Source organism: Callorhinchus milii, unplaced genomic scaffold (assembly GCF_018977255.1).
Source record: "Callorhinchus milii isolate IMCB2004 unplaced genomic scaffold, IMCB_Cmil_1.0 Scaffold5, whole genome shotgun sequence".
NCBI lineage: Eukaryota > Metazoa > Chordata > Chondrichthyes > Chimaeriformes > Callorhinchidae > Callorhinchus > Callorhinchus milii.
The window spans coordinates 47776308-47787895 of record NW_024704746.1 but is presented as its reverse complement, the minus strand read 5'-3'; the positions used below and the strand labels follow the sequence as shown (position 1 = coordinate 47787895).

General features: G+C 42.9%; 1 protein-coding gene across 1 annotated transcript in view; it reads left to right on the top strand.

Moving 5' to 3' along the window:
• The first annotated feature begins 25 nt into the window (after positions 1-25).
• The window catches only part of mkrn1 (makorin, ring finger protein, 1), a 41899-nt gene continuing 30336 nt past the window's right edge, over positions 26-11588 (top strand). The window contains exons 1-2 of the mRNA XM_007898518.2: positions 26-204; positions 3555-3683. Coding sequence (XP_007896709.2) covers positions 86-204; positions 3555-3683 — 248 coding nt within the window. The 5' untranslated portion in view covers positions 26-85. The remainder of the gene's footprint in view (positions 205-3554; positions 3684-11588) is intronic.

Here is an 11588-nt window from a genome sequence, read left to right as displayed (position 1 = left end):
AGAGCTCGAGCCCCTCCTCCCTCTCCGGAAGTGCGGGGGCCGCTGGGTGGCCCGGGCTGAAGCCGCGCGGTGACGGCGGTGGATAATGGCGGAGGCAGCGGCGTATATAGGGATGGCTGCGGCGGCGGCGACAGCAGCGGGAGTGGGTAGCAGCGGCAGCGCGGGAGGAGGAGGAGGTTGTTGGACTAAACAGGTTACCTGCAGGTAAAACACACATACACAATACAGCACTTGGCGTTGCTCGTCTCCGAGCCGAACACTCAGTGAGTGACAGACCCACTGGAGGTAGCCGGCCGACTGTTGAGGCTTGTGTCGGTGTCAGGTTTTGGTCTCGACCAGGAGAGGCAGCGTCAGTGTTGTTTCTCGGTGAAGCTGCACCGGGCGCCGAACCCTCTCCTGATCACTGAGCTCAGTCCAGGTCTTGCTGGGGGGGCATCGAGCCGGTCGGTCTCTCTCTCTCTCTCTCTCTCTCCCCCCCCCCCCCCCCCACCACACACACACACACACTCTGTGGAGAGTGAATGATTGCGAAAGCTTTAGCTTCAAAAATAAATGCAGTCGCGATGAACGTCACTTTGCAAAACCTATGTATTTGTCAAAAAAAAATAACTTCTTTCGGCGGAGAAGGTTTTAAAGCTTTTTTTTCAAAAAATTCTTCAAACGCGGTTGATTCAAGAATCTGATCGTCCAATTTTTTTTGAAGTGGGATCTGAACCGGTGCCTTTTGTTGATCATAAAATACTAAAGACAGTTCCAAAGTTACAGGAAGATGACGTGACGTAGTGTTATCAACGAAAAACAGCGTTTGGAGACCCAGACATTTATCCTTTTCGAATAAAATATACTTTTTCAACAGCTGTTTATGCAAATTGATTAAGTCATATTTATAGCGACATATAACGTTGTAGCCTATAATGATCCTGATGTATTTTCTGTCTTAAAAGTGTGAATTTACTGCTAGTGTTTTAAAACGTTTCAACTGCTGTATTCGAGGTCACACTTCCTCCTTACCCTTTCACTACTGCGTTTTAATGTAGCAGTTTATTATATGTGAACTTTGGGACATTGTGGCAACTTTTCACTAATGTGTAAGATGTATTTTTTTGTATTCGCGTGGTGAATGCTGAGAAATTAGTTTGGTGAATGAAATTCAAAAAGTTTTAAGTCTGGGGTGTTTAAATTCACTCGATATGGGGGAGAGAAAATGTATGTAAGATGAACTTATTAAAAAAGGAGGAGGGAAGGTATAGTGAGATATAATGCAATGGGCAAGAAAAATAATATTGCCCTGTTTATGAAAAAGGAAGTTAAATTGTATGTTACTTTGTTGCAGCATGTATATTTGACAGAAAGGATGACATAATTCTCAGTATGATACAAGCTGTAAATGGCTGTCAAGTATTTTTGTTTTAGTAATCTCGTTTTTAATTTTAGTTCCGGGCCTCAGAAAAGGAGAATTTAAAAATGAACAAATGAAATATGTGAACATATATAACATTGTAATTGCAAAAATTACAGTTTTATCGTTTCCGCAATTTGATTTAAAGCCATATATGTGACCTCACATTTAAAAACAAATAGCATTCTGTGTGTTTGTTGAGAGAGGGGTATGGGCGACACCAGATCATTGAACTCATGTACTTATCTCACTTAGTGTTGATAATAAGGCAGTAACCTTCAATGTTCATGAATTACCAGTTCTATTGCCTTGGATTTCTTATTTGTATGCTTAATATGGTTTGCAAAATGCAAATTGCTTTACAAAACCAAGCAGATGAAATGGGAGGTGCACAATGTTCTCACTTGGTTTACTTAGCATAGTTACCAATATGGTGTAGGCAAACATTTAAAACAGTCAACTTAATCCTGCACTGATGACAGACTCACAACAAACTCCCGTTCCCTGGACTGAATAATTGTATCAATCCAAATCCATTAAATAAGCACCATATATGACATTCTATTTTGGCTTATTTGGTAACATTCTCACCTCACAGTCAAAAAGGAGAGTTCCACAGGATAACTGAGCTCATAATCTAGGCTGTTTAATTTAAAATGTTACCTCTGATTTCCCTGCCACTTTTTCCTATTTTCCTCGCTTTCCTATTCCTTATTTTTAAATATTTGTACAAATTTCAATTTGTTCTTAATGAAGATTTTGGTTTGCATTTATATTATATCTAATACATAAAAAGAATACATCACTCCATTAGGAGACACAATATCACAGATTAAAATTTACGGGGAGATGTGAGTTAATAATATCTGGTCACATACTTACTGTAAGATTCAGGGAAATGGTTGTGTGCAATTATACCAAGTGTGCTAAACTTGTGGCAGATGCTTAGGGAACTAGATATTGTATTTCGCTAGTTGGAGAGTTTGCAATGTTGAGAAATTGTGACTTTCCCAAATGGTGTATTCCCAAATAATTGCTCAATATTGCAAGCTCTCACTATTGGGAAATGTGGTGTTTGATTCTTTGCCATTCTATTAAATCTAGATTTTCTTTATTTGTACAAGATTATTACATTTCTTTGGAAATATTAATCACTTCCTCACAAGTTTCCAAGGTCAAATAGTCTTTATTAAACTTTTTTAAAGTACGTAAATAATCCTAACAGTTGATAAGCTTTGCCTTATCACATCGTTGAGACATCTCAAAGGGCTTCACGGGATTTACTGTAAACTACAATGGCTTTGCTAGGTGTATTTTGTAGTAAAATGGTCCCACACTTTACATAAACATTTTATACACTTTTTTAAAATCTCCTTCCCCACCAGCAGAGAAAGCAGGAAGTGTCGAGAAGGGTCAACTTGCACCGATGGTGCTGATGCCTCTAACCCATCTGAGGGCTTATTGCCCTGAGTTATTGGTTGTTAAACTCAATCCAAGACTGTTTGTGGCACATGGCTGTGCGCAATTGGCTGCCGCGTTTCGCCCACAAAATATGCAGTCAAGCGTTTTGAGACTTCTCAAAGGCGTGATAAGGCGCTATATCAAAATATTATTACTATTAATATATTCATTAACTCTCATTATTCTACTGAAGATATTGAGAGCTGTGGGCTTCTTTTACTTGCAATTCTATCAATTGTTGCAACATTTAGACACCCTTTGTGCTTTTAATATAAAATGTTGCATTTTTCCATAGAATCTTGATGTTTTTCTTCTCTGTCTGCTTCTGTTAAATAACCATAATAGCTTTGCTGTGCGTGTAGTGCAGTGCTGATTTTTTTAAACTTAGTTATTCATTTCAATATAGAGGGCTCAATCCCTTTATCATTGAGAGACAAATAAAGGGTAAAATTGAATTCACTCATGCTCTTTTGCCTTAAACGAAATTTGTATTACCAGTCAACCTCCAAACAGGTTCTGAGTTTTAATTGGCATCCAATGTAGAGATTATAGTGGAACGTTCATAAACTTTTATCTTATGGTATTGCTCAGAGATAAATGAAAAGTGCAGTGGTTTTTCTGTATTTAACAAGATTAAGTGATTCACTGAAGAAGATGAGCTAAGAAAAGACTAATTGTAAAACTGTACTTGTAGATATTTTATGCATGGAGTTTGCAAAGAAGGAAATAACTGCCGCTACTCCCATGACCTTACAACCAGCAAGCCTTCTATGATTTGTAAATACTACCAGAAAGGATGCTGTACCTATGGAGACCAATGCAGGTAAGCACCACCTTGACCTGGTTAGAATTGTATTTGTGTTTTTCTTCAAAGAAGATCTTAAAGATTTATTTCAGAATTTATCGAAATTCTGAAAGGTGTTTCAAGGTTCTGTGTCATGTCATCAATGTTACATAACAAATTCCTATTTGCAGTTTTGATGTGCAGAGCCATGTGCCATATTTGCACATGTCACGACCAGCTGGCTCATTGATGATAATTAGGGTGCCTTTAACCTCTGCAATCTTTTGAGGGGTCAAGAGAGAGAAATTTATTAACAAAATCTTCACTTTGTAAGTTGTTCTAAATATCTTCAGTTTGAAAAAAGTAATTACATTTTACTTCCCCTAGCAGTAAGTAGGAACCCAGTTGTTAGTTGATTGGCCGATCGCTTTTCCGGGAGAAATAATTCCCTTTTTTAAAAAAATTGTTCACTACAATCTACACTGTTTGTGGGACACTGTTGTGCACAATTGGCTGCCGTGTTTTGCCCACAAAATATTCTATACACTTACAGATATTCTGTGAAGCGCTTTGAGACATCTTGAAGACGTGATAAGGCGCTATATCAAATGCAAGGATTATTATTATAAAGTTCTCTTGTCATTTTATTTTCGAGATCTACTATTTGTGATAAATTTTATTGTTGAGTACTTGCATATTTTAAACAGTGATTCTATATCAAGCTTGGTATGAGTACAATATTGAGTAATTGGGTGCATTGGACTAATGCACAAGTAACAAAATTGTGAATGCATTATAATGTTATATCCACCCTTGCGAGGTACTGTCTATTGCATTCCATAAGACCTTGGGAAGTATCCTGTTTGTATTTGGACAAGATCAATATACAGTCGTTAGAAAAATCAAATTGTCCAGCATGTTGTAGCATGTCGTAGAAGACATAACATCACAGAACGTTTTTTAAAAAAAACATAGTGCTGATTTACAAATAGTAAGCATATTCTGTTATGCCATGCATGGAAGGAAAATATTTCAGTTAAAATCATTTCAAATTGATATTTTTCCTGGGTGCTGAACGCAGCCGTTGATATAAATGTTTGATTGAAATACTGTACATGTTAATCATACTATCTTTGGGGAGTATTTGGTTGCATCATAATTGATCGGAAGTTCTCGTTCCGTTATCACGTACAGCAACTTCAGGTCCACACAGGACTAATTTAAAAACCTTAAAGGGCATCAGAATTTTCCTACCAGTAAATATATTCCTTACAATTTGTGAAATCCGTACACTTGAAGGTACATTGGGAAGGCTGTGTAATGTGGTAAAGCACAGAACCTTGGAAACTTGCAAGCAAGAGACCTGGATTCTGTTCCCTCAGGGTGAAATTTTGGCCAGGTTTCCATACGCACTTCTGTTTACCTAGCAGTAAGCAGGAACCCAGTTGTTAGTCGATTGACGGATCACTTTTCCGGGGATAATAATCCTTAAAAAAAAATATATATATATTTTGGTCATTCAATCCACGACTGTTTGTGAGACAATGCTGTGCACAGTTGGCTGTTGCAATTCACTTTACAGTGTATTCTGTGAATGCTTTGAGACATCTAGAAGACTTGAAAAGCGCTATATCAAATGCAAGAGTTATTATTATAACTTCTAATGAATAGATTAGTTTGAATCCCAGTTTTGGTTCCTTGAACTCAGCTTTGAGATTGCTAGAAATTCTAAAGCTGGGAGGACGATGTCATCTCTCTGATGCATGCTTGGCAAGTTCTGGAAGCATGGCATTAGCATCTATTGGATAGGTTAATTACTGGGGACGAAGAGGATGATTGCGGGTAGAAAAGTTACATAGATTCAGAAATTTGTAAAAGCAACGTGTAGACTGACTAGTGGGAATGCCGACAGGAGGTTGTTTTGGGTTTCTGCTTTTCTCCAGAATTGTTTCAATGACCAAAGTAATGCAAAGAGCAGCGTGTGTCTGGAGCTCTTCCATTAAGTTCAGTAGAGCTTGGCATTTTGGATTGGACTGAGGGCTGATCCTGAGCCACATGTTCGCAGGGGAGTTTGGAACCGGACCATGTTATAACTCTTTCCCCAACCCCAATATTTTCCTCTTCTTTTGCTGATTGCTGAAGAGCGCGATTTAATTTTTTTTCCATAAATTGACAGTGATGAACATCCTATTTTATTTCTAAATGCCCAGTTTAGCATGTGAGTGTATCATTTCTGCATAATTTTGGGTGGTTTACAATTGAATTCCACTCCATTGAGTAGTTTGCAGACATCTTCAGCCCAAATTAAGATGTCACAGGAAGCAGCATTTAAAACAACAACCACAAAATTACATTTATAGAGTGCCTTTCACATCGGGAGGTTATCCCAAAGCGCTGAGCCACTAAAACAAGTGGCTCAACTTAAATTGATATGATGCCTATGATATACTTTTGTGGAAGAAACTTTCGCAAAGTAAGTTCAGTTTTCCTCAAAGTTTAAAATTACTACTTCATCCTTTTCAAGCCTCTATAAAATATGTGAGCAGAATTGTTTTCTAAGAGCTAGTCTGTTTCTTTTTTAAATGTAGGTTAAGGCAATGTGGAATGTAGCCGATATTAATTTCTGTCACGCATCAAACGTTTTAAGATCAGGCAAAGCACCATATAAACGCAGAACACCTTTGTTTTCTCAGACACTGTACTTTAATCTCAGCAGTGGATGAGCACTTCCTATTCCTACATGTGCCACTTCTATTTCCAAAAGTTTTTTTTGTGATTTTAGATTATGAGTGAAGATTTGGTACAAATCTGAGTGCCTTTAATTGTGCTGGTCCATACAACAACAACAAGATTCCATTTATAGAGCGCATTTCACGTCAGGAGGACGTCCCAAGGCGCTGTACAGTTGGGTCAGGACCGAGCAGGGGGGAAATGGTCAGGGTAAGGGGAGGGAAGGGAGGGAGCGAGGAGGGGTAGAGAGTCGAGAGGGGAGCCGAAGGCTCAGTCAAAGAGAAAGGTCTTGAGACCGGCCTTGAAGGAGGAAAGGGAGGAGGCGGCGAAGGCACTGGGGGATAGAGTTCCAGAGCCTCGGGCTGAGAGGCTGAAGGCCCGGCCACCGATGGTAGGGCGGTTGGGCGGGGGATGTGGAGCAGACCGGAGCCAGAGGAACGGAGGGTACGGGCAGGTAGGTAGGGGGATAGTAGGTCAGAAAGGTAGGAGGGAGCAAGGCCGTGAATGGCCTTGTAGGTGAGGATGAGGATCTTGAAATCGATCCTCTGGGGGATGGGGAGCCGGTGGAGGCGAGCGAGGGTGGGAGTGATGTGGTCCCGAAGCCTGGTGCGGGACAGTACACGATACCTACTAGGAAACTGCTCAGTTTTTTTCACTTAGACCCTTACACTGACACAGAGGAGGCATTCATTTTATCGATCTGAAATGTGTTCCTAACGTGGTCTCAGAGGTGAAAGCAGCATTGTATTCTAACAAGCTTCATTGTCTCCTCACTAGTGAAAAATTGGTCAGTGTTTGCTGCTGAATCCTATCTAGTGAATGTCCTATACACACAGTTTTACTTGAAATAAATGAAGGCTATAAATGAAAAATGCAATCCCTCTGGTCTGAGAACACAGGATATCAGAAGACGACTTCTGATATTGCTGTTGCAATGTTTGTGCAAAAATCTAAACGCAATGTTCAAATGGAAATATAATATGGGGAAGGAACTACTTTTGATTAAAATGTATTGCTTCACACCAAATATTTTTTGTATAAAAATTGAGTATTTTGCTACTGATTAGGAGGTTCTGCTATTTTTAGAGATTGCTCACATCTTGCTAGGACCATCGCTACAATTGTACAAGAGAGAAAAACATTTTCCTGATATGGCTGTGTTTATCAATGAGCAGTTCTTGTGGTGGACGAAAAAAGAGAAAGAAAGAAATTGCATTTCTTTTTGATCTTTATTTCTAATATTCTTTGCTCTAAAATTACTGCCAGATAAGATTAGGCCATCTTGTTAAGATCCTTTAGTAATTTTTGTTTTGGGACTGAAAATTTAACGAGTGCTTTCCATCTGTGTATTAGTTTATTTGGATATTATCCATCTATTATGTTTGAAACATTTCATGAAGCAAAACCATTAAAAATCTTCATGGGAATTTTTTTGAATTTTCTATCCATTTTGAGGTGAGTTATGGAAAGATCCAATGTGAACTGGCTTTATTTGTATTTCTGGAGGTAAAACTTTCAGTAACTTGATATTTCTTAAGGGATAACCAAATATACCTTTTAAGACTTGGGGTAAAGTTTATTTTTGATTTCTTCTTGAGAAACAATAGTGATTTGTCTTAATTTGTGTAAGCACTCTCACTTCTGTCAGAAGGTTGTGGGCTCAAGCCCCATATCAGGATTTTGAACTCGTATAGTCCAGGTCGACACTCCAGTGCAGTGCTGGAGTTGTGCTGCACTGTTGGAAGTACCGGCCTTTCACTGAGACGTTAAACCAAAGTCCTGTCTGCCTGTTCAGTAGAACGATAAATATCCCATGGCATGATTTGAAAAGAAAAGGGAGTTTCCTCCAGTGACCTTGCCAACAATCCCCCAGATAATATTGATTATTCACTTCATGGCAGTTGGTGGCAAATTGGTTACCACACTCGACAGTCACTACAGTTCACAGTAGGTGCTGTGAAGCAGTTTGAGACATCCCTTGACTTGAAGGTGCTATGTCAAATGCAAGAATTATTATTACTATTGCATTGCTGATGTGAGCAGAACCAAATGGTATTTTTTCCCAATTCTGTTTGCCCAGCAGATGTTTTCCCATTACCACTGAAACCATTAATTCATTGTAACAAATTGCACACAGCCTTGTGTGAGCACATCTGTAAGTGTTCATGAGTTAAAGTACAGTTTTACACCTTGGGAGGGAGAGAATCATTGAGAATAGAATTTTTTCTGCAATTTGTAGTCAGTATGGAATGTCAAGTACATAGGTGGCTTTTAATATTTAACCATTTCTATGACATCTTTGTGTGACATCTTATAAAAACAATGTTGTCATTATTTTTAGTTTAAATTTACCATTGACTTTTTTTGTGTTAAATCATGGATGAAGTTGGAGGCGATTCAATGAATCATTATTTCTGTCAGAAGAGACTGAATAATTGGATCAGAGTGGTGCCAACTGGCTTCGTCTGGCCCAGCAGATGTTCATCCACCCCGGACAATTTCAAACTTGGGGTCACACCCTCCCTCTTTCCCCGGCAAATTGTTCTCTCATGGGAGCCACAGGATTCAGTGGCTGGCAGGGCTCAGACAGAGAGTGGAAATAATGCCGGCTGTTTCTGCAGTCTGTAGTCTGTCATGAAGCCCCCCCCGAGCTGAGGAGAAAACTAGTGATTCTCCTCACCTACGCGTCCTCCCAACTACAAGCTCCTGCTGCTGCCATGAGACGACGTTTTCCCAGGGATGGAGGGAGCAACCGACCCGAAGTTGGAAATAGTCTTGTGCCAGATGAAATCATCCAATGGGCTAAGTGATTGACAGAGGAGAGAGAGAGAGCATGAGGGGGAGAGAAAGGAAGAGAAAGTTGGTAGGGGAGAGAGAGCAGAGTATGTGGGACAGATGGGGAGAGAGAGTATGCAAGAGTGGGGAAGAGAGCCATTGAGCGAGAGGGAGAGTCATTGAGCGAGAGGGAGAGTCATTGAGGAAGAGTCATTGAGCGAGAGAAAGCAACAACGAGAGTCAGAGAAAGAAGTGAAAGCAGCATTTTGTGGATCACTTTCAGGGCAAGGAATTGAAGTCTGCCCTTAACCGCCACAGGAAGGGACAGAAGACAGATACAACAACAACATGATTACATTTGTATAGCGCCTTTCATGTCGGGAGGACGTCCCAAGGCGCTGGACAGTGTACAGCATTTCAGACCTGAGCTGGGATCAGGGGAGAGGGGGGGTGACCAATGACATGGTTGAAGAGGAGGGTTTTGAGGCGGGACTTGAAGGAGGCTAAGGAGGGGGCAAGGTGGAGTGATTGGGGGATGGAGTTCCAGAGTTTGGGGGCAGAGTGGCTGAAGGCTCTCCTGCCAATGGTGGGGCGGGTGGGTCGGGGAACGTGGAGCAGGCCGGAGGCGGCTGAGCGGAGGGAGCGGGCGGGTTGGTAGGGAGTTAGGAGGTCACAGAGATAGGATGGGGCGATACCATTGAGGGCTTTGTAGGTGAGGACCAGGATTTAGAACTGGATCCTGTGAAGGATAGGGAGCCAATGGAGTCAACAACAACAAGATTTCATTTATAGAGCGCTTTTCACATTGGGAGGACAACAACAACAACAACAAGATTCCATTTATAAAGCGCCTTTCACGTCAGGAGGACGTCCCAAGGTGCTGCACAGTTGGGTCATGACCCGAGCAGGGGGAAATGGTCAGGGTGAGGGGAGGGAAGGGAGGGAGAGAGGAGGGGGTAGAGAGTCGAGAGGGGAGCTGAAGACACGGTCAAAGAGAAAGGTCTTGAGACCGGCCTTGAAGGAGGAAAGGGAGGAGGCAAGGCGAAGGCACTGGGGGATGGAGTTCCAGAGTCTAGGGGCTGAGAGGCTGAAGGCCCGGCCACCGATGGTAGGGGGTTCGGGGCGGGGGATATGGAGCAGACCAGAGCCAGAGGAACGGAGGGTACGGGCAGGTAAGTAGGAGGATAGTAGGTTGGAGAGGTAGGAGGGAGCAAGGCTGTGAATGGCCTTGTAGGTGAGGATGAGGATCTTGAATTCGATCCTCTGGGGGATGGGGAGCCAGTGGAGGCGAGCGAGGGTGGGAGTGATGTGGTCCCGAAGCCTGGTGCGGGACAGTACACGAGCTGCAGAGTTCCGAATGACCTGCAGCTTGTGGAGGGAGGTGCCGGGAAGGCCGGCGAGGAGAGAGTTCCCATAGTCCAGCCTTGAGGTGATAAAGGCGTGGACCAGGGTTTCAGCAGCGTGAGGGGTGAGGTAGTGCCGTAGTCTGGCGACATTCCGGAGGTGATAGAAGGCGGTGCCAGTTGTGGCGCGGATATGAGGGAGAAAGGACAGCTCAGGGTCGAACAGAACGCCGAGGTTCCTGACTGGCTTTGAGAGGTGGAGAGTGCAGCCTTGGATGCTGATGCTGTCAGCGCCTGAGGTGCGGAGGCGCTGACGTGAGCCAATCAGGAGGGCCTCAGTTTTACGCACGTTGAGCTGAAGAAAGTTGTCTCTCGTCCAGGACTCGATGTCAGACAGGCAGGCTGTCAGGACATCGGTGGTCGTGGAGTTGAGGGTAGAGGAGGAAAGGTAGAGTTGGGTGTCATCCGCATACATGTGGAAGTTAACCCCATGTCTGTGGATGATGTCACCAAGGGGGAGCATATAGAGGGTGAAGAGGAGGGGACCGAGGACAGTGCCCTGAGGGACACCACGCGAGACAGTACGGGGGCTGGAGGAAAAGCCGTAGTCGGTCGGTCGAGAGTGGGGGAGATGGGGTCACGGAGTTTGGTGCGGGAGAGGGCACGGGCTGCAGAGTTCTGGATTATCTGCAGTCTGTGGAGGGAGGAGTTGGGAAGGCTGACAAGCAGGGCGTTTGCATAGTCGAGCCTGGAGGTGATGAAGGCATGAAAAAGAGTTTCAGTGGCCTGAGGGGTGAGGTAGTGGCGGAGTCGGGCGATGTTACGGAGGTGAGGGAAGGCAGAACGGGTCATGGCTTGGATGTGGGGAAGAAAAGACAGTTGAGGGTCGAACAAGACACCTAGGTTCCTGACTGGCTTGGTGAGTTGAAGTGTTCAACTATGGAGGTTGATGTGGCCAGAGCCTGAGGTGCAGAGGCGCTGAGGTGAGCCAATTGAGAGGGCCTCAGTCAACTGTTGCATTGTTTGCATTCAACTGTTGGAAATTTGCCCTCATTCAGGACTTGATGTCCGACAGGCAGTCTGTCAGGACAGCAGT